General features: G+C 42.0%; 1 protein-coding gene across 1 annotated transcript; it reads left to right on the top strand.

Annotated features, from left to right (window-relative positions):
* The first annotated feature begins 3,735 nt into the window (after positions 1 to 3,735).
* On the top strand, positions 3,736 to 16,809 carry isoc1 (isochorismatase domain containing 1). Its single transcript, XM_014145299.2, has 5 exons — positions 3,736 to 4,073; positions 9,927 to 10,046; positions 10,391 to 10,594; positions 12,855 to 12,971; positions 15,519 to 16,809. Exons 1-5 carry the CDS (start codon positions 3,810 to 3,812, stop codon positions 15,663 to 15,665), a joined length of 852 nt encoding a protein of 283 aa, XP_014000774.1. The 5' UTR covers positions 3,736 to 3,809; the 3' UTR covers positions 15,666 to 16,809.
* Positions 16,810 to 23,712: the final 6,903 nt, after the last annotated feature.

The following is a 23,712-nucleotide window of genomic DNA, read 5'->3' as shown; positions in this document are numbered from 1 at the left end:
TCTGGGACCAGGCTACAGAAGGAGACAACGGGTCAGGGACCAGGCTATAGAAGGAGACCGGGTCTGGGACCAGGCTATAGGAGGAGACAACGGTTCTGGGACCAGGCTACAGAAGGAGACAACGGGTCTGGGACCAGGCTATAGAAGGAGACCGGGTCTGGGACCAGGCTATAGGAGGAGACAACGGGTCTGGGACCAGGCTATAGGAGGAGACAACGGGTCTGGGACCAGGCTATAGGAGGAGACAACGGGTCTGGGACCAGGCTATAGAAGGAGACAACGGGTCTGGGACCAGGCTATAGGAGGAGACAACGGGTCTGGGACCAGGCTATAGAAGGAGACAACGGGTCTGGGACCAGGCTATAGAAGGAGACAACGGGTCTGGGACCAGGCTACAGAAGGAGACAACGGGTCTGGGACCAGGCTATAGAAGGAGACAACGGGTCTGGGACCAGGCTACAGAAGGAGACAACGGGTCTGGGACCAGGCTATAGAAGGAGACAACGGGTCTGGGACCAGGCTATAGAAGGAGACAACGGGTCTGGGACCAGGCTATAGAAGGAGACAAGGGTCTGGGACCAGGCTATAGAAGGAGACAGCGGGTCTGGGACCAGGCTAGTAAAATAACAAGCAGGCCACCTCTTATAAGTAGATGCTCCTAGCTTTGTAATTAGGCATCTGAGTAGTTAGCCTCATTTATGCAGTGTCTCTATTTACTAAGGCAGGTTTGAGGCTAAGGCAGGTTTGACTGAATTCAGCCCTTTGTTTAAGAGTTTTCTATGTTTAAATATTGTTAATTTGTACAGCTATTTGAACTATGTTTTGTTGAAGAAGACTATAGTTTACAATGTCAGAAATGTTGAATTCATTGAGAATATCAAGTCCTTATGATTAACCTAGCTAGGATTATAATATAATTTAAGCACAATGAATGATTGCAATGAAGTTAATTTGCGCAGTGTGTGAAAATCACAGCTTTTTAGCTTCACTGATTCCTCTTGTTTTACTTTCCTGTTTGGACAGCAAAACACGTTTATTTCACTTTGATTATTTAAAATGTTGAATATTTGGTCAAATGGTGTTTAACAGCATTTGTTGTTTATCATTTTAATTTGATAGTATTTAATTTGGGTGTGTGTGTGTGTGTGTGTGTGTGTGTGTGTGTGTGTGTGTGTGTGTGTGTGTGTGTGTGTGTGTGTGTGTGTGTGTGTGTGCCAGATGCATCAACACTTTCAAATGCAAATTTCAGAGTTATATGGACCACCATTTTCAACTTTTCCTTCAGACACTTATAGTGATACTTGTGCCATCAGATTCAATTTCCTTATACAAATTCAATATGATTCAATTTCCTTATACAAATTCAATATGATTCAATTTCCTTATACAAATTCAATATGATTCAATTTCCTTATACAAATTCAATATGATTCAATTTCCTTATACAAATTCAAAATGATTCAATTTCCTTATACAAATTCAATATGATTCAATTTCCTTATACAAATTCAAAATGATTCAATTCAGATTCACTTTCTGGTGGCAATAATATCACTCCATATTATAGTAATTTGTCATCTTTGCTTTTACCCGAAACCCATCTTTCCAAAATGGAAAATATGCCTGTACATTTTCCATTAACAGCTAGTGTCTGAGGGATACAACAGTAAATTGCCAGTGATCTGACATTAACAGACTGTCTGTGTGTAAAAGCTATTCATTAACACTACTTAACGCTGACAGTTATGTTGAATGCATTACGATGTGGTTTATAATGCATTGTAAAACATGTTATAAGCATGTATGACCTCCCACCTGATAAGGTCTTACCTCATAATGATCATCTCAAATTTCAGTCAGTTGAAAACATGATACATAGAGAGACATATTACAGGCTTTTAAAACAAGACTGATGCATTCTTACAACAAGTAATAAAGCGTTATAGCTGCTTTTAAGTGGTACTAGCTATACCACCTGTTGTGTTGATTCTCTCAGGGTACTTTTACTGTGTGCACTGGGAGGACCTTGCAAGCTGCTGTCGTAGGGTTTTGAACCCATTGAGGTCCAACAGTGGCATGTGTGGATATACTGTATTTGTGTTTTCCATTGTCATCATTGAAGCCTTCATTAACAGTTTTAGAACACATATTTAGCCTAGCTGATTACGGGAATAGTCTGTGCCATTGTGAATATGACATGGAAGAATTATTAAAGGTTTAAAAATGACGAGTGTGTGGTTTTACCTGTACTGTGTGATTATTAGTAACGCTTTTTAATAAAAAAAAAAAATTGAACTTTGGTTAGCACATAATTTATTTAGAAATGGATGACATCATTTGAGGACTCACTAACTATTTAATCTCTTTTTTGTTTTGTTAGTCTTCATTGAATCAGACAGTTAACTACATTTAGCCTGGTCAGATGTGCTCTTGCCAATTACATTGCTGTCATTGTTTTGGCATGACAGCACAAACAGACTGGCACTCAGACTATAGAAAATGACCAAGTGGTCTGAAGTATGACAATCTGTACTGAAGCGTCTTGATATGGGCTAGCCTATTCACTGATTGGTTGAATATTAGAGGTGGCAGACAGACGGCAGATAAACATGCAGACAATACACTTTCATCAACCCAGATTAGAGAACGGAACGGTCATAGAAGACAGATTAGAGAACGGAACGGTCATAGAAGACAGATCTGCACTTCTTAATTTGATGTTTTTTAGAACACTGCATAAGGTGTAAATGTTTACCCTACTGGCCAGTGTTTCCCAACTCCAGTCCTCCAGTAACCTCTACAGTACACATTATGTAGGGCAGTGTTTCCCAACTCCAGTCCTCCAGTAACCCCAACAGTACACATTATGTAGGGCAGTGTTTCCCAACTCCAGTCCTCCAGTAACCCCTACAGTACACATTATGTAGGGCAGTGTTTCCCAACTCCAGTCCTTCAGTAACCCCTACAGTACACATTATGTAGGGCAGTGTTTCCCAACTCCAGTCCTTCAGTAACCCCTACAGTACACATTATGTAGGGCAGTGTTTCCCAACTCCAGTCCTCCAGTAACCCCAACAGTACACATTATGTAGGGCAGTGTTTCCCAACACCAGTCCTCCAGTAACCCCTACAGTACACATTATGTAGGGCAGTGTTTCCCAACTCCAGTCCTTCAGTAACCCCAACAGTACACATTATGTAGGGCAGTGTTTCCCAACTCCAGTCCTCCAGTAACCCCAACAGTACACATTATGTAGGGCAGTGTTTCCCAACTCCAGTCCTCCAGTAACCCCAACAGTACACATTATGTAGGGCAGATTTTCCCAACTCCAGTCCTCCAGTAACACCTACAGTACACATTATGTAGGGCAGTGTTTCCCAACTCCAGTCCTCCAGTAACCCCTACAGTACACATTTTTGTTGTAACCCTGGACAAGCACACCTGATTTAACTTGTCAACTAATCATCAAGCCGTCAATGAGTTGGATTAAAAATACAATGAATTGTGTTAAGTAAAATTATCCTCTTGGGAAGTACTTAGATATTACTGTGAGCCTACAATAATGTCACATGCAAATTCAGATCAAATTCAACTCTAATTTTGAGGAAGGAAAACAACATAAAATTCAAGGAAACATTCGATAACTCAATAGTATAAGGTTGAGATATTTGAGCCATATTCAGCGCAGAGTACTCTTCCGGTCTACAATAAAGACCTATCTGTTCTACCGATCGCTTTTGTAGATTCTGCACAGTTGCGACTCTGAACGCTTCTGCACGCATTCAGGCGACACACAGCTCCTGGAATCATGGCGGACGGTCACAGCAACAACAATCATGTCCCTGTTTTGCTTTCATTTTCGGCGTTCTCGCGGCCGTCCTCTGTGCCTGTCGGTTCTGGATATGAAGTGCTTATTCAAAAGTTTTTGTCACTCTACGGACGCCAGATTGACCTCCATCGTAAATTCATGATTCAATTGTATTCGGACGAGTGGGCACAGTACATTGATTTGCCGAAAGGATTCATCATATCTGAGAAATGCAAGCTACGATTTGTACCTTTGGAAACGGATGTAAGATTCTACCGTTTCGGTTTTTCATTGCAAATGTTGTATATAATGATGCACATTATCGCCAATTAAGTCAAAACCTACTAACTTACAGTACTTTGACAAATGGAATTGGTTTCATAGAGACTGAGTTGAAAACGGTTCACTGCGATACTTTGTAGCTTGGCCTACTTGTCAGTAATACGGTCGCTGTCACAAATGCCTCATTTCTTGTAGCCTACATGTTTGTTCCAAAATGGTAAAGAGAAATACTAGCTATCATCCAACATTCATTACAGTATTTAATTTAGGTTGCCATATTTCATATTTATTAGATGTATATTGAATTAGTTGACATAATTAGAAAGTCTTTACTGTACTGTACATTAGGTGTTAGTGAAGAGAGGTGCATGGACATTATCAACTTGGTGGTGTAATTATTTATTTAACGTCATTCTTCTACTGTAAAAATCGAAGCCTTGGAGTCTACTAATATAGCTTTATACATAAGTTAATTAATCATTTCATTTGGCTACAGTAGGCAATTTTACCAATACACCCTATTTAGTGTGAACTGGCCAAAACAAACGTAGACTTGTATCATTATCACCATGTATCTTGTATTTGTGTATCATAATACTGTAGTAGCCTGAGCTAAGTAATCATACAAAATGCATAATATTTGCTTTTGAGTAGTAAGTAGGGCTACAAACACCAACAATATTGCCAAAAAATGATGTGCAGAAGTTGCCATTGTAAACTATCAAAGCTGTAATTGTAGTGTGACTGACAAAAAATGGGATGTGGGTCGTTCTTGAATTTCGGTGGCATTTGGGCATGGCATTCTGGGGGAAAAAAACGAATGGTTCTTGTATATCTTTAATAATGGATGATTTTCAAGGCGCTAAACGCCAAAGTTCATGAAACTGAGGTAGTGGTATTTTAATATTCGCCTTTGTTTTCATTGGTCTATACAATATATTACATACTTTTCACTTCCTAGCATTACAAACAATTGAAAGATATCTTTAAATCCCCAAAACGTGTCACTACAACGCTACACATCACTACAGGGACAAGCCAATTTGCTTACCCTAAGTCCTTTTAAACAATGCATACGTTTTATAGCATAAAGTTTGATCGTATACACTGCATGCACAATTATTAGGCAAATTGTATTCCTCAGGATTCATTTTTATTGTTGAACAAACACAATGCTGTCCGTCAATCCAAAATGTTATTGAAACTCAAACCTGAATGTTTAACAAAGGAAAAGTGAGTTTTGTCTTTCTCAGAGGAATATATGTGTGCACAATTTATTAGGCAACTGTTAGTGTGCACAATTATTAGGGACCTAAATTACAAAAATAATTTCTCCCAACTCACTTGTTTATTCACAATTTTTAGAGTAAGTGTAACAAATAAGTAACACAAAATGACAATTAAATACAATTTTTGGCCTTTCAAAAATATTCAGTGACCAATATAGCCACCCTTATTTTCAATAACTGCCATGAGCCTTCCATCCATGGAGTCTGTCAGTTTCTTGATCTGTTCACGATCAACTTTCGCTGAAGCAGCAACCACAGCCTCCCAAATGCTGTTCAAAGCAATAGGATTTAAGTCAGGTGAGGAAGGGGGCCTAGTCATTATTCGGGCATCTACGAGGCCCTTGCTGGCTAGCCAAGCAGTGGAGTACTTGGATGCAGGTGGTGGAGCATTGTCCTGCATAAAGATCATGGCCTTCTTGAATGCTGAGGACTTCTTCCTGTACCACTGATTGAAGAAAGAATGTTCCAGAAACTGGCAGTAGGTTTGGGAGTTGAGTTTCAGTCCATCTTCAACCCGAAAAGGTCCAACTACCACATCCTTAATGATAGCAGCCCATACCAGTACCCCTCCTCCACCTTGCTGGCGCCTGCCTCGAAGTGGTGCCCTGTGTCCATTACTGATCTAGCCACGGGCCCATCCATCTGGTCCATCAAGAGTCACTCTCCATAAAACCTTAGGGCAAACAAATACCTGAAGATAGATTTTTCAATCTTGACGCTTCAACTTGTGAATCTTATTCAGTGGTGGTTGTGTTTCAGCCTTCTTGACCATGGCCATGTCTCTGAGCACTTGACACCTTCTCGACAATCCAGGTAGGTTGCAGTTCTGGAATATGGTGGCACTGGAGGATAATGGGTTCCTGGTAGCTTGACGTTTAATTATTTTGCAGTTAATTTGCACATTTTCTTCTCCATTCGTTTTTTGCACCCCAGTTGACTATTCGCAACAAACCGTTTGATTGTCCGGTTGTCACACCTCAATAGTTTAGCTATTTCAAGTGTTGCATCTGTCTGAAAGGCATTTTAATAATAATTATGCACACCTTGATATAAGGTGTTATTGACTTTCGCCACACCCTCCCTCATTACACAAATACATATCACCTGAAAATGATTAAATCCAATAAGCATTCAAGTTTATATGGGTTGGAGTTGGAAAATGTGCATAGAAATAATGATAATATCAGAATACTCACTTGCCTAATAATTGTGCACGCAGTGTATAAACAGCCCACTGGGCACAGACTTCAATTCAACGTCTATTCCACATTGGGTCAACGTGATTTCTTTGAAATGAAGTAGAAACAACGTTGATTTAACCAGTGTGTGCCCATTTGGGAGTTCAGTATGAACAAAAACATGTTTGAGGTGTAACTATTTGTCATTTAAAAAAAAAATCTTTGTTTGCAAAGGCAAGGGACGCAAATTCTACCAACATTCAGGAACAACCCTCGTGTAATCCAGCTTTCCACGGATTCCAATGGCAGCTGTCAATAGAACCCTCGAAGGAACCACTGGCACCACTAGATGCCATTGAACCTTTAGTAACATAGAAATAGAATGACAAAAGGGAGCATACCCATTCCAAAGCAACGCTCTACCCGTTCCAAAGCAACGCTCTACCCGTTCCAAAGCAACGCTCTACCCGTTCCAAAGCAACGCTCTACCCGTTCCAAAGCAACGCTCTACCCGTTCCAAAGCAACGCTCTACCCGTTCCAAAGCAACGCTCTACCCATTCCCAAGCAACGCTCTATGACGGCCATATTTGTTGTACGGATTTTGAGTAATTTATGCTAATCATGTCAGAATTCATAATTCAGTCTTTCACAGTGGCACTTTTCAACAACCAATGTGCCACTCGGGCTTCCGAGTGGCGCAGTGGTCTAAGACACTGCATCTCAGGGCAAGAGGCATCACTGCAGTATCTGGTTCAAATCCAGGCTGCATCACATCCAGCCGTGATTGGGAGTCCCATAGGGCGGCGCACAATTGGCCCGGCGTCGTCCGGATTTGGCCGGGGTAGGCGGTCACTGTAAATAAGAATTTGTTCTTAACTGACTTGCCTAGGTAAATAAAGGTTTAAATATATATATTTTTTAAATAATAAAAATAGATGGACCGTTCAACTAATACCAATTCTATGTTCAGTGAAACTACCATAACCAAAAAAGTACCCCATTGTCATACTTGAGTAAAAGTAAAGATAAATTGATAGAAAATGACTCAAGTAAAAGTGAAAGTCGCCCAGTAAAATGATACTTGAGTAAAAGTCTAAAAGTATTTGGTTTTAAATATGCTTAAGTAGCAAAAGTAAAAGTATAAACCATTTCAAATTCCTTTTATTAGACAAACCAGATGCCACAAATTAAAATTTATTTATTTATGGATAGCCAGGGACACACCAACACTTAGACTATCAGGTTTCAGTTAAGACCCAAAAGCAGACACGTTGAATAAACAATGGTTTAATAGTCCAACGGGCAGGCAAGAGACAGGTCAAGCCAGGCAGGGGTCAATAATCCAGAGATGGGGCAAGGGTATCGGTCGGCGGTCAGGCAGGCGGGCTTAGTGTCAGGGCAGGCAAGAGGTCAAAACCGGGAGGACTAGGAAAAATAGGAACTCGGAAAACATGTGGGTAAGCTTGACAAGACAGGCAAACGGAGAACACAGGTATAAATACACAGGATAATGGGGAAGATGGGCAACACCTGGAGAGGGGTGGAGACAAGCACAAAGACAGATGAAACAGATCAGGGTGTGACACAGACATCATTTAGAAACTGAAGCATATGTGTATAGTGAGGCCGCAGATCAGAGGCAGTAGGGATGACCAGGGATGTTGTCTTGATAATTGTGTGAATTGGACCATTTTCCTGTCCTGCTAAGCATTCAAAATCTAACGAGTACTTTTGGCTGTCAGGGAAAATGTATGGAGTAAAAAGTACATTATTTTCTTTAGGAATGTAGTTGAATAAAATTTGTTAGAAATATAAATAATGGAGTACAAATACCCAAAAACATACTTAAGTAGTACTTTGAAGTACTTTACACCAATGTTTTTTTGGTTATATCAATTGAACCCCTATTGTAACCATAAAATCTAATTTTATTGGTCACATACAGTACACGTGACTAGCGCATGTTATTGCGGGTTTAGCGAAATGCTTGTGCTTCTACCTCCGACAGTGCAGTAATATGTAACAAATTACACAACATATACCCAAATACACATAAACCTAAGTAGGAATGAAAATAAACTATATACATATGGATGAGCAATGTCCGAGCGGAACGGACTATGATACAGTAGAATAGTTTAGTTATTGTACACAGACAGAACTTGGTGCCGACGGATATGGCAGCATTGCGACTAGATCTTAGGAACTATTGGCTAGTCTTACTGTCCAATGTTTGTTAAAAGATGGTCATAAATACATTACGATACACTATTTTTAATTATGAATGTTACTTAGAAATGCCTCGTGTTCTCAGTTCAACTGTCGTACCCCATCAGAACCCAAAATATAAGCTTGTTTTACTCCCAATATTTGTAAACAAACACTGTATAAGCGTCAATACATGGTTAAAATGATACTTTTGATATCATGGATGCTTTGTTATTATTCCAATTAAGGACTCTGACTAAAAAAAGCATGATCAATGGTGAATCTCCATTAATAGCGTTTTTTTTAGTCCAGGGCTTAATGTGTCTGGTGGACCGGAACTAGATCTTTCAAATCTTAGTGTACGATTACAATCAAATTACAGAGAGACAGTGGCAAGCTATTCACTCAACCCTGAGAAATGTCTTTCTTTGTCGTGATGTCACAATACTATTTCTCCCTTCCTTATTATAATAGCAATAGTGATATTAAAGATATGTTCATTAAATTAATACTCTGCCGCGCCATTGAGATATTAAAAAGAGATGAAGGGAAATGCATGACCAATACTAGGTTGAGCTGTTATAACGATAGGATTACAAGCATGTCGCAATTTTTTTATTTAATTTTTTATTTTACCAGGTAAGTTGACTGAGAACACATTCTCATTTACAGCAACGACCTGGGGAATAGTTACAGGGGAGAGGAGGGGGATGAATGAGCCAATTAGAAGCTGGGGATGATTAGGTGGCCATGATGGTATGAGGGACAGATTGGGAATTTAGCCAGGACAACAGCCAGGTTAACACCCCTAATTATTTTTCTTCTTGTCATTAAGCTATAATCTACTGAATATACAACAGCTGAACCAAACCAGAATGTTCAATTTGATCATTTGTATTATACTGTAGATACCATATTTCATAGTACATCAAATATTACGATTAAGATTCTTTTATTGTCCAATTTTACACAAGGTCCAACGGAAATCCATCATCCACTTTATCAAAACTCCTCTGAAAGACACACATAGTCAATATACGATAAATACTTATTTATCCTCAAAGACAAAGCAGTCTACCACGCCCAGTTATTGATAATGTAGACTAAATATAAAACTATAATGGCAAAACCATAAATCATCCATTTGTTTTATATGCAGGTGACAATATTGGGGAACCTGATCCCTGCCACCACGGTTTTCTTCTGCTGTGACATGCAGGAAAGATTCCGCCCAGCCATCAAGTACTTCGGTGACATCATCAGTGTGGGACAGAGACTGGTAAATTGACCCCCTTTTCATACACCCTTGTTAATTTACATTTAAACAATATTTATGTACAGTGCCAGTCAAAAGTTTGGACACACCTACTCATTCCAGGGTTTTTCTTTATTTTTACTATTTTCTACATTGTAGAATAATAGTGAAGACATCAAAACTATGAAATAACACAGTATGGAGTCATGTAGTAACCAAAAAAGTGTTAAACAAATCAAAATATATCACAATAATAATTCCTGCAGGATTATTTTTCTTCTGTTGAAAACTGGCTCAAATGAAGATCCTACATCTGTATATGACATTTATATATTCCCCTCTCTCCCTCCATCCCCTCTACTGTGTAGCTTCAGGGGGCTCGTATCCTGGGGATTCCCGTCATCGTGTCGGAGCAGTACCCCAAAGGCCTGGGTAACACGGTGCAGGAGATGGACCTTACTGGAGCCAGGCTGGTGTTCCCCAAGACCAAGTTCTCCATGGTGCTGCCTGAGGCCGAGGCAGCCCTGGCCGAACTGCCGGGGGTCCGCAGCGTGGTGCTGTTCGGGGTGGAGGTAAAGTTCAGAGAGAGGGAGACTGTCCTTGAATTGCAAATCGACTCCCAGACTGAACGCCGTTTGTACTTGTGGAGATATGAGAGGGTGTGATAGGTGTAGGGAAAGATGGAGCTCCCACCATATTCCTTACACCAATGGTTCCCAACCTTTTTTGAACCGTGGCACACCTCAAAGGGATAAAACATTCGGCTGCACACCTAACATTTCCCTATTAAATTATTTAGTGGTAATGACCTCCATCTGATCAATACTTTAAAAAAAAACAGATGAAATAGTGTTTATTTGAAATATTTTGATAGTTTTCATATACTGAACAAAAAATATAAATGCAACAAAAGATAAAAGATCCCAAAAAATGTTTCATATGCACAAAAAGCTTATTTCTCTCAAATGTTGGGCACTAATTTGTTTACATCCCTGTTAGTGAGCATTTCTCCTTAGTCAAGATAATCCATCCACCTGACAGGTGTGGCATATCAAGAAACTGATTAAACAGCACGATCATTATACAGGTGCACCTTGTGCTGAGGACAATAAAAGGCCACTCTAAAATGTGAACAGATGTGAACAGATGCCACAGATGTCTCAAGTTTTGAGGAAGAGTGTAATTGGCATGCTGACTGCAGAAATGTCCACCAGAGCTATTGCCAGAGAATTTAATGTTAATTTCTCTACCATAAACTGCTTCCAACATCGTTTTAGAGAATTTGGCAGTACTTCCAACTGGCCTCACAACCACAGACCACGTGTAAGCACGCCAGCCCAGGGGAAAAACTAATTCTGATTACCTGGGCTTGGCTCCCCAGTGGGTGGGCCTGGCTCCCGAGTGTGTGGACCTATGCCCACCCATGGCTGTGCCCCTGCCCAGTCATGTGAAGTCCATAGATTAGGGCCAAATGTATTTATTTCAATTGACAGATTTCCTTATATGAACTGTAACTTAGTGAAATCGTTGAAATTTTGGCGTGTTGCATTTGTTTTTGTTCAGTATAGTTCCTTACTCATGATTAATTTGTGTGTAACCATTTAAGAGTGTCCCGCGAATCCATGGCAGCAAGAAAAAAATGTAGGTCTGGTAAAGTAGGTTTTTAGTTTTGAATGGTTTGTGGTGCTAGAGATGAGCGGTTTTCTGCATTCTAAAGATACAAACCATAGACACAAAGCCATGCTCCATTTGTTTCTGTAGCAGAGGCTGTGCTACAGCTAAGCCTAATCAGACTTGCCTGTGTTAATGTTTTTCACAGGCAAAGTAAAATGATACAAATGACTTTGCTCATAATGCACACCCCTTTAAATGATACAAATGACTTTGCTCGTAATGCACACCCCTTTAAATGATACAAATGACTTTGCTCGTAATGCACACCCCTTTAAATGATACAAATGACTTTGTTCGTAATGCACACCCCTTTAAATGATACAAATGTAACAACAGCCTGAGCACACTGGACTTGAAACAACCACACAGATGTAACCATGTGACGTTTAATGTTTTATCTAACCGCCACTAGGCTCCCAAAACAGATTCCCGGTGCATTCCACAGGTCACGTTTATAAGTGAATGTTCTAAAAAATAATAATAATATCAAGATTAGGAAAAGTTTTGCGGTACTCCTGAGAGTTCCTCAAGGCACACCAGTGTTAAAAACCACTGGTTTACACAGTGGTTTTGGGAGCCTAGTGGGAGCCTAGTGGGAGCCTAGTGATCAAATGGCTACCCGGCCTATTTGCATTGTGTGCACCCCCCCTCTTTTACGCTGCTGCTACTCTCTGTTCATCATATATGCATAGTCACTTTAACCATATCTACATGTACATACTCCCTCAATCAGCCTGACTAACCGGTGTTTGTATGTAGCCTCGCTACTTTTTTTTACTTTTTACTGTTGTTTTTATTTCTTTACTTACCTAATACCTTTTTTGCACTATTGGTTAGAGCCTGTAAGTAAGCATTTCACTGTAAGGTGTTGTATTCGGCGCACGTGACAAATAAACTTTGATTGGATTGATATCCAATCTGCCAAAATGTACTCAAATTGTATAGGGGGAGACTGTCTTACACGTTGGCTCCATCTAGGGGTGTAGTTTAGTGGTACAGTTGATTGGACAACAGAGGGTGAAGTCCCAGTACTGTACAATTAGAACATATGCACTTAATAACCAAAGATATGTCCTTATTAGTAGCCATTTTGTCATCAGGACTTTGAACATAGGTCTTCCTAGAAGTAACCCAGACCTCCTGTGTTGTCTGTCTCAGACCCATGTGTGCATCCAGCAGACAGCCCTGGACCTGCTAGCAAGGGGTTTCGAGGTGCACATGGTGGCAGACTCCACCTCATCCCGTAGCATGATGGACAGAATGTTTGCACTGGACGTAAGTATCATATTATCATGTATTTATTTAAATGTATATTTTCCTATATTTTTATTTTATATTTTTATTTAACCTTTTTATTCTAACTAGGCAAGTCCGTTAAGAATAAATTCTTATTTTAAAACGACGGCCTACCCTGGCCAAACCTTCCCCTAACCAGGACGACGCTGTGCGCCGCCCTATGGGACTCCCGATCACGGCCGGTTGTGATACAGCCCAGGATCGAACCAGGGTCTGTAGTGACACCTCTAGCACTGAGATGCAGTGCCTTACACCGCTGCGCCACTCGGGAGCCTTATATACATATTTGCATAATATCATGAAAGTGTAACATGTAAACATCACAGGGGTCTCCCAACATGGTAGCTCGCAGGCGACCGGTAGCTCGCAGGCTGTCAATGAGAATGAATCAGTAATATTACGTGATTTCATTTGTGAACACAGAATGCTGCAAAGTAAAAAGCAACAGGTGTTGGTATCGCGATAAGACGGCTCTGCTAGGTTAGCTAAGGGATATTGAATGAATAAGCTATTTAACTCTATTTTCATCAAATATATATGCTGCTGAAAACATTTCTACAAGTTATTTTCAACGTTTTCATGGTGAAAGATGGTGCTTCTAACAACGATCCATTTCAACAATTCCAGTTCAGGAAGTACACTGACTTAAAAAAAAATTCAATGCGTTTCAATTAGGAAAATGTGGAATTGGAACTGGAATTTGGTTTACTATCTGAATTGAAATGGAATTGACCTCAACCCTGCTACCAACAACAATACATGAAGAGTGTGAGTAGCTTGGACATTTACTTTGTACAGTATGAAGCCATTCTTCTAAAAGAAAAGGTTGGAGAGCACCACCACGTAGCAGCACCACCACGCAGCAACACCACCACCACGACGCAGCAGCACCACCACCACGCAGCAGCACCACCACCACCGCGCAGCAACACCACCACCACGACGCAGCAACACCACCACCACGACGCAGCAGCAGCACCACGACACAGCAGCACCACCACCACGACACAGCAGCACCACCACCACGACGCAGCAGCACCACCACCACGACGCAGCAGCACCACCACCACGACGCAGCAGCACCACCACCACGCAGCAGCAGCGCAGCACCACCACGCAGCAGCAGTAGCAGCACCACGCTGCAGCACCACCACCACGCTGCAGCAGCACCACCACCACGCTGCAGCAGCACCACCACCACGCTGCAGCAGCACCACCACCACGACGCAGCAGCACCACCACCACGCAGCAGCACCACCACGCGCGCAGCACCACCACGACGCAGCAGCACCCACGCAGCAGCACCACCACCACGCAGCAGCAGCAGCACCACCACGACGCAGCAGCACCACCACGACGCAGCACCACCACCACGCTGCAGCAGCACCATGCAGCACCACCACCACGCTGCAGCAGCACCACACAGCAGCAGCAGCACCACCACCACGACGCAGCAGCAGCAGCACCACCACGCAGCACCACCACCACCACGCTGCAGCAGCACCATGCAGCAGCACCATGCAGCACCACCACCACGCTTCAGCAGCACCACACACCACGCTGCAGCAGCACCACACAGCAGTAGCACCACACAGCAGCACCATGCAGCTGTAGCAGCACCACACAGCAGCACCATGCAGCAGCACCATATGAATATATATCAATATTCCATGTTCTACCTACCGCCATTGTGCCTTTGAGCAAGGCACTTCAAACTGATCTGGGGGCGTTGTACTGTAACTGACTTTGGCTCTGACCCCAACCTCTCCCTCTCTCTCTCTGACTCTGACCCCAACCTCTCTCTCTCTGGCTCTGGTACTGACCCCAACCTCTCTCTGGCTCTGACCCCAACCTCTCTCTGGCTCTGACCCCAACCTCTCTCTGGCTCTGACCCCAACCTCTCTCTCTCTCTCTCTCTCTCTCTCTCTCTCTCTCTCTCTCTCTCTCTCTCTCTCTCTGGGTCTGACCCCAATCTCTCTCTGGCTCTCTCTCTCTCTGGCTCTGGCTCTGACCCCAACCTCTCTCTTTCTGTATGTACTGTATGTCTACCAGGGAGAATGGGATATGCAAAATAGTCATTTCTATTGTTCATGTACCAAACGGACAATAAAGTCATCCTAAAAATAACCTATTGCATAATTTACAGCAGCAGGGTATTTATTAACATACGTCTATTCAGACTCAGCTCTTACTATGTGCTAGTGGGTTCTCTCTCTCTCTCTTTGTCTCTCTCTCTGCGTCTCTCTCTCTCTGCGTCTCTCTCTCTCTGCGTCTCTCTCTCTCTGCGTCTCTCTCTCTCTGCGTCTCTCTCTCTCTGCGTTTCTCTCTCTCTCTGCGTCTCTAGGTCTCTCTTTATGTAGTGTTGTGATGTTTTGTCCTATTTTTTTAAATCCCAGCCCCCGTTCCCGCAGGAGGCCTTTTGCCTTTTGGTAGGCCGTCATTGTAAATAATAATTCGTTTTTAACTGACTTGCTTACTTAAATAAAGGTTACATAATTATTTTTTCTCTCTTTCTATCTCTCTCAGCGAATGGCTCGCACCGGGATCATTGTCACCACCAGTGAGTCTATCCTCCTCCAGCTGGTAGGCGACAAGGAGCACCCAAAATTCAAGGAGATCCAGAATATCATCAAGGCCAGCGCCCCCGAGTCTGGCTTGCTTTCCAAGGTCTAGACTAGGCCACACATGGTCAAAAAGGAAAAGGTAGAATGTGTCCTTATCCACTGATCCCAGGTATAGATATGGATTTATATTCTCGTAGTAGTTAAGGATAGAAGTTAGGTGTCGAGTAACCTGATCCCAGATCTGTGGTTAAATTCGTATGTAATGGTTAAGGTTAGGATTGAGTGTAGGGATATCTGTGGTTAGGGACAACTTCTACCATCAAGCAGTGACAGAGAACCAATAGGAATCAAGAGGTTTAAAGGGGCAATCTGCAATTGCTTAATCTATTTTTGGAGTTATAATTGAATTATATTTACCCATTGATTCTTGAGGAATATAACTTGGAAATGCCTTATGAGCTTAGTTCAGCTGTCACAGTCCATGAGAACCCAAAATATAACCTTATTTTACTCCAATGTTTGTAAACGAAGTAAATGTCAACAAACACTATATAGCCTCATATATATTGCATCCATAGCTCTGTCTATGAATTTGAGTGGTTACATTTCACCAGCCCCATCCCTTATATTTTTTCCTGCTGATTTGACGCTTTAAGGTGAATTGAGAGATGGACCAGTTTTCTTTCAGTCCTGGTCTGGGAAGGGGGTGGACCAGTTTTTCATCAGTCCTGGACTGGGAAGCCCATTGTGTATGCAGCATTTCACTCCAGCTGGATTAAATATTGTGAAAATCTAACCTTGTTGTAGGGAAGGACTTGGCTTGAACTGGAAGTGTGCATTGAGGTGATGTCATAGGACCAGTACATTTCCACTGACCAGTTTCACGTGGGTTTGATAAACATACACACTGGGTCTCGGACTAGGTTTGGTAAACCGTGGCTGGGTTTATTTGGTACCAATGATATTTATGCACTGAGCTTTCTAGCCTGCCTGAGCACATGGGTGATTAAGTGCTTGCTTCATGTGACTAGTATATTGTATGTGAGTCAGGGTATGATGTAGAAAAATGAATAAATATATATTTCCTAATGTATATTTCCTGTTTCCCTTTTTGTCAACAGCTCACAGTATGACAGTAATTCGGAATTGTACTTCCTCGTCTATTTTTACTATGTGTTCAGTGGCATGCTGTATTCTCTTACCTGCCTGTAATGAAAAGGGGGAAATAAATGTAATAAATTGTTGAGACATTTCTTTGATCTAGTTCTTACCCTTTATTTGGTCCTAAACCATGAAAATAACACATTTCACAAAAGGCTTATTACACTAGCAAGCCTCATCGTAAATGATAAAAATCCCTCAACACCGAAAGTGTCTGCAAGCGTGTGAGACTATGCTTGTGTCTATAGTACCTATCTCACCATCTGGTGTCTACACTACCCATCTGGTGTCTACACTACCCATCTGGTGTCTACACTACCCATCTGGTGTCACCCATCTGGTATCTACACTACCTATCTGGTGTCTACACTACTCATCTGGTGTCTACAGTACCTATCTGACTATCTGGTGTCTACACTACCTATCTGGTGTCTATAGTACTTATCTGACTATCTGGTGTCTACAGTACCTATCTGGTGTCTACAGTACCTATCTGACTATCTGGTGTCTACAGTACCTATCTGGTGTCTATAGTACTTATCTGACTATCTGGTGTCTACAGTACCTATCTGGTGTCTACAGTACCTATCTGGTGTCTACAGTACCTATCTGGTGTCTACAGTACCTATCTTGTGTCTACCTTACCTATCTGGTGTCTACAGTACCTATCTGACTATCTGGTGTCTACAGTACATATCTGGTGTCTACAGTACCTGTCTGACTATCTGGTGTCTACAGTACCTATCTGACTATCTGGTGTCTACAGTACATATCTGGTGTCTACAGTACATATCTGGTGTCTACAGTACCTGTCTGACTATCTGGTGTCTACAATCAATCAATCAATCAATCAATCAAATGTATTTACAAAGCCCTTTTTACATCAGCCGATGTCACAAAGTGCTATACAGAGACCCAGCCTAAAACCCCAAACAGCAAGCAGTGCAGATGTAGAAACAGTACCTATCTGACTATCTGGTGTCTACAGTACTTATCTGGTGTCTACACTACCTATCTGACTCTCTGGTGTCTACAGTACCTATCTGGTGTCTACACTACCTATCTTCCAAGATGGCGTAGCAGTGCAGATGTGTACTTTGGTATTTTTTTGTAAAAAAAAAATCTATTTTTCATTTTAAAATTAAATATACCTTCCGGTAACCCGCCTCACCCAATATGACACAGATCCGCTATTTTTTTAGACCTCATAGCCAGAACCTCCAGCAGAAGCTAGCCAGCTAATTAGCTACTAGCTATTTAGCCATTGTTAGACACTGCTAGCGGCCTTTCCTTTTGCACAGACACCACCGGAAGCTAGCCCTGAGCCAGGCCCACCTCCCGGCCTACTCTGTGATCACCCGTCTACTCAGCCGATTCCTTCCGGACTCTACCCCAACACGGCTAGAATCCACCACTCCACCGGATCCTTGCCGTAAGCTCTGGACCTGTGCATGGGATCATTGCTGCTACCGAGTGGCTATAGTGGCTAATGCCCCTGCCCCGAAGCTAGCACCAGTTAGCCGCCAGCCAGGCGCATCTCCCGGCTAGCAAACAAAATTACTACAACTACAATTACCTCTATTGCCATCTGGTCTGGACCCTTTGTCGACATGGCGCCCCGCCATACCACCACGACTGGTCTGCCGACTTAACTCCATCCGCTGTGCCCTCAACAGGCCTTCGCCTGACATCGGCGCAGACGCTTCTACTTACCCCGGCCTGCTAACTACGCATGCTAGCGTAGTAACGACTACCCCGCGGCTTCCCTGTTCCATCTATTGCTGTTCACTGGACCATATGATCACTTGGCTACATAGCTGATGCCTGCTGGACTGTTCATTAATCACGGTACTCCATTTTGTTTATTTTTTGTTTATCTGTCGGCCCCAACTCAGGCCCTGTGTGTAGTTAACTGACCCTCTCTGCCCATTCATCGCCATTTTACCTGTTGTTGTTAACTGATTAGCTGTTGTTGTCTTACCCATTGTTGTCTTAGCTAGCTCTCCCAATCAACACCTGTGATTGCTTTATGCCTCGCTTTATGTCTCTCTCAAATGTCAATATGCCTTGTATACTGTTGTTTAGGATAGTTATTATTGTCTTAGTTTACTGCGGAGCCCCTAGTCCCACTCAACATGCCTCAGATACCTCCTTTGTCCCACCTCCCACACATGTGATGACCTCACCCAGCATAACTAGCCCGTCCAGAGATGCAACCTCTCTTATCATCACTCGGTGCCTGGGTTTACCTCCACTGTACCCGCACCCCACCATACCCCTGTCTGTACATTATGCCCTGAATCTATTCTACCACGCCCAGGAATCTGCTCCTTTTATTCTCTGTCCCCAACGCACTAGACGACCAGTTCTTGATAGCCTTTAGCCGTACCCTCATCCTACTCCTCCTCTGTTCCTCGGGTGATGTGGACGTTAACCCAGGCCCTGCGTGTCCCCAGGCACTCTCATTTGTTGACTTCTGTAACCGAAAAAGCCTTGATTTCATGCATGTTAACATCAGAAGCCTCCGCCCTAAGTTTGTTTTACTCACTGCTTTAGCACACTCCGCCAACCCTGATGTCCTTGCCGTGTCTGAATCCTGGCTAAGGAAGGCCACCAAAAATTCTGAGATTTCCGTCCCCAACTACAACATTTTCCGTCAAGATAGATAGAACTGCCAAAGGGGAAGGAGTTGCAATCTACTGCAGAGATAGCCTGCAAAGTTCTGTCATACTTTCCAGGTCTATGCCCAAACAGTTGGAGCTTCTAATAAAAAAAATGAATCTCTCCAGAAATAAGTCTCTCACTGTTGCCGCCTGTTATAGACCCCCCTCAGCTCCCAGCTGTGCCCTGGACACCATATGTGAAATGATTGCACTCCATTTATCTTCAGAGTTCATTCTGCTAGGTGACCTAAACTTTGATATGCTTAACACCCCGGCAGTCCTACAATCTAAGCTAGATGCCCTCAATCTCACACAAATTATCAAGGAACCCACCAGGTACAACCCTAAATCCATAAACATGGGGGACAAGGCTTAGACATAGAGGAAGGGGGACAAGGCTTAGACAAGGCTTAGAGGCGGGGTCATAGTGACTTCCAATAGACCATAATGATTTGTCATTCTCAACATACAGTGCCTTCGGAAAGTATTCAGACCGCTTGACTTTTTCCACATTTTGTTACGTTACAGCTTTATCTAGTTTTTTCCCTCAACAATCTACACACAATACCCCATAATGACAAAGCAAAAACAGGTTTTTAGGATTTTTTTTGCTAATTTGTTAAAAATAAGAAACATATCAAATTTGCATAAGTATTCAGACCCTTTACTTAGGACTTTGTTGAAGAACCTTTGGCAGCGATTAAATCATCAAGTCTTCTTGGGAATGACGCTACAAGCTTGGCACACCTGTATTTGGGTAGTTTCTCCCATTCTTCTCTGCAGATCCTTTCAAGCTCTGTCAGGTTGGATGGGAAGCGTTGCTGCACAGCTATTTTCAGGTCTCTCCTGAGATGTTCGATCGGGTTCAAGTCTGGGCTCTGCCTGGGCCACTCAAGTTCATTCAGAGATTTGTCCCGAAGCCACTGCTGTGTTGTCTTGTCTGTGTGCTTAGGGTTGTTGTCCTGTTGGAAGGTGAACCTTTACCCCAGTCTGCGGTCCTGTGCTCTGGAGAAGGTTTTCATCAAGGATCTCTCTGTACTTTGCTCTGTTCATCTTTGCCTCGATCCTGACTAGTGTCCCAGTCCCTGCCGCTGAAAAACATCCCCACAGCTTGATGCTGCCACCACCATGCTTCACCGTAGGGATGGTGCCAGGTTTCCTCCAGACGTGATGCTTGACATTCAGGCCAAATAGTTCAATCTTGGTTTCATCAGACCAGAGAAATCTTGTTTCTCATGGTCTGAGAGTTTTTAGATGCCTTTTGGCAAACTGCAAGGGGGCTGTCGTGTCTTTTACTGAGGAGTGGCTTCCGTCTGGCCACTCTACCATAAAGGCCTGATTTGGTGGAGTGTTGCAGAGATGGTTGTCCTGGAAGGTTCTCCCATCTCCACAGGAACTCTAGAGCTCTGTCAAAGTGACCATCGGTTTGTTGGTCACCTCCCTGACCAAGGCGCTTCTCCCCCGATTACTGTTTAGCTGGGCAGCCAGCTCTAGGAAGAGTCTTGGTGGTTCCAAACTTCTTCCATTTAAGAATGATGCAGGGCACTGTGTTCTTGGGGATCTTTAATGTCTCAATGTTTTTGGTACCCCTTCCCCAGATCTGTTCCTTGACACAATCCTGTCTCTGAGCGCTACGGACAATTCCTTCAACCTCATGGCTTGGTTTTTGCTCTGACATGCACTGTCAACTGTGGGACCTTATATAGACACGTGTGTGCCTTTCCAAATCATGTCCAATCAATTGAATTTACCACAGGTGGACTCCAATCAAGTTGTAGAAACATCTCAAGGATGATCAATGGAAACAGGATGCACCTGAGCTCAATTTTGAGTCTTATAGCAAAGGATCTGAATATTTATGTAAATAAGGAATTTCTGTTTTTTTACACATTTCTAAAAACTTGTTTTCGCTTTGTCATTATGGGGTATTGTGTGTAGATTGCTGAGGATTTTTATTTATTTAATCCATTTTAGAATAAGGCTGTAACGTAACAATGTGGAAAAAGTCAAGGGGTCTGAACACTTCCGAAGGCACTGTATATAATATGCCTCTGTGTTTTGTTTGTAAACTCAAATGGACAGTGAGCAGTGATGTCCAACTGGCCTTCGAGAAAAATAAAAACAAAATACTTTTTCTGTTATCATAGAATATGGTGTCATCCTACAGGTGGTTTCTGAAAATAATTCCATCTTTGTAAGAGTCCATTGAGTCTATGGTAGGGAGGGTTTGCTCCCAAGGTCAAGAGAGAATGCCCTGCTGTACACTCCAGTCACTAACACGCTAATGTTATCTGTGGTTTCTTGTCAACAACACTGATGTAATGGTTAAATTCGTCACCTTGAAGTTTAACAGTCTAGCGGTTTATTGAAACTCTACACTCAAGCTGTTGCGATATGTCGAATTTGATTACTGTAACCAATTATTCCAAGGCACATTATGATACAAAAAAACTAGATATAAACAGAGATGAACAAGGAAATAAGGCTTTGAGAAAGTGTACTTGAAATCTGTACTAGAGTTTTCTCCCAGGTGCCCGGTCGTGTCTGCGATTGTCTTTGTCAATAAAGCATCTAATACTTTGGGTAATCAATAATGAAGAGATATCAGGATGTCTCCCAGAGTCCTTCACATTATAGCTGTATGCTTTAAGTAAAGTGTTACTGACTATTGACTTAGCTTAAATCAGAGCCATAAACACAGAATGAATGTACAGTATACATATATAACTCTGGATGAACTATTTTAAAAAGCTATTTCAATGCACCCAGTTTGAAGAAGGCTGTGGCATTCTCCCAGACACGGATGCTATGAGTTATGTCCAGGCTATGTCTTGTTTATGTATATAACTAGTACATTCCACACACCATCCAAGACTGATATTATTTTTGGGAACAATTGGTGAGTTGTGAAGCCAAAGTCTAGCCCAGTTTTGGTCCTGAAATTAGTAATTTATGACTGTACATGTATGTACTGTGGCCTGGACTATAAAATCATAATATATTTTGCCAACTGTTGGATCACTACTGTTTTTTGCATGAATAAGTTAATAATGTAAAATCATTTTTCACTTTAGGTATGGCCATAGCATGATATTTTGGAAATGGGGGGGGGGTTTCTTTTGAAAAGTTGCTGTAAAAGCCACACACTTAATCAAATGGAAGCAATTGTAAAACTATGCCTACCACACAAAGTCTACAAAATGTGAAGATGGCTTCTTAATACTGCCAGATGAGGTCACTAGAGTATCGTTGGAGTGGGAAAAAAAAGAATGTACCAATTTCAGTCTTGCTAGCTGCTACTATGATCCAATGTTTCTGTGTCGGTGGTTTCATCTATGGGTTATGAACAGATTACATTTAGCTTTATATTCTAATAGACACACTTTTTAGTCATTTTTAATAATTTTTGTAATTTGTTTTGTTCAACCGCTGAAAATGTTTACACATGAATGTTTTATTTTTGAAAATGTTTATTTTGAATCACAAAAACGGACCTTTTAGTTTGTTATCCTTCTCATTTCCATTGGCTAGTGTAGGACATACAGTAAGCTGGCATGATGAATGATACCAAAATGTCAACGTAGGAAGATGTCGAGCTATGTCAAAATAGGAAGATGTCAAGTGTCATTTCATGTGTCCCCCTATTGTACTATAACTTATAAACGATCAATTATACAATCAAAAGCAGAATTGCTGTCTTAGCAAACCGGCACTTAACAGCAGTTCTCTGCATCATGAATAATTAATTGGTCTGCTGGTTCTGCCATTCAATCACATAAATGAGTGATGCAGCTCTCCAAAAGATCTAACACTGAAATTAATTTTAATCTCAGATTACTCAAAGTCCATCAAAAAAATATACTGTAAGTCGTAATACAAAACATCTTTCCTGTTTTGTTTTGTTGCGTTCAATGCAAGTCATCGTTAGCTTCCCGCCCCCCCTCCCCCCCCCCTCCCCCAAGTCCCTTGTGTTTCCTGGTTTGTAGCAGTCAGAGATCAGTGATTTGAAATGCAGTCGTTGAGGACATGGCTGTTGAGAAGGCCTGACTGAAATATATCTGGGAGCTTACCGCAACAGGAAAACAGCTGGAAGAGGCATCATATTCAGGGATTTCAGAGAAAATATTGGGGACCATAAAAATGTTTCATTGTGAGGGAATGTTCTGTTACAATTGAGTCCACCAACAGTACAGACCAGTACAGGCTCCATGCAGATACTATACTATACATATACTATACTATACAGATACTATACTATACAGATACTATACTATACTATACAGATACTATACTATACAGATACTATACTATGCAGATACTATACTATACAGA

The sequence above is a fragment of the Salmo salar genome, chromosome ssa01 (genome assembly GCF_905237065.1).
Source record: "Salmo salar chromosome ssa01, Ssal_v3.1, whole genome shotgun sequence".
NCBI lineage: Eukaryota > Metazoa > Chordata > Actinopteri > Salmoniformes > Salmonidae > Salmo > Salmo salar.
Note: the sequence above shows the minus strand (reverse complement) of the source record. Positions and strands in the feature narration are given on the sequence as shown.

Bases quoted from the DNA above. Each gene is read 5' to 3' on its own strand.
- isoc1 (XM_014145299.2), top strand. From the start codon at position 3,810: ATGGCGGACGGTCACAGCAACAACAATCATGTCCCTGTTTTGCTTTCA. The intron at 4,074-9,926 runs GTAAGATTCTAC...TTTTATATGCAG, and splicing joins TTGTACCTTTGGAAACGGAT to GTGACAATATTGGGGAACCT. The intron at 10,595-12,854 runs GTAAAGTTCAGA...TGTCTGTCTCAG, and splicing joins TGGTGCTGTTCGGGGTGGAG to ACCCATGTGTGCATCCAGCA.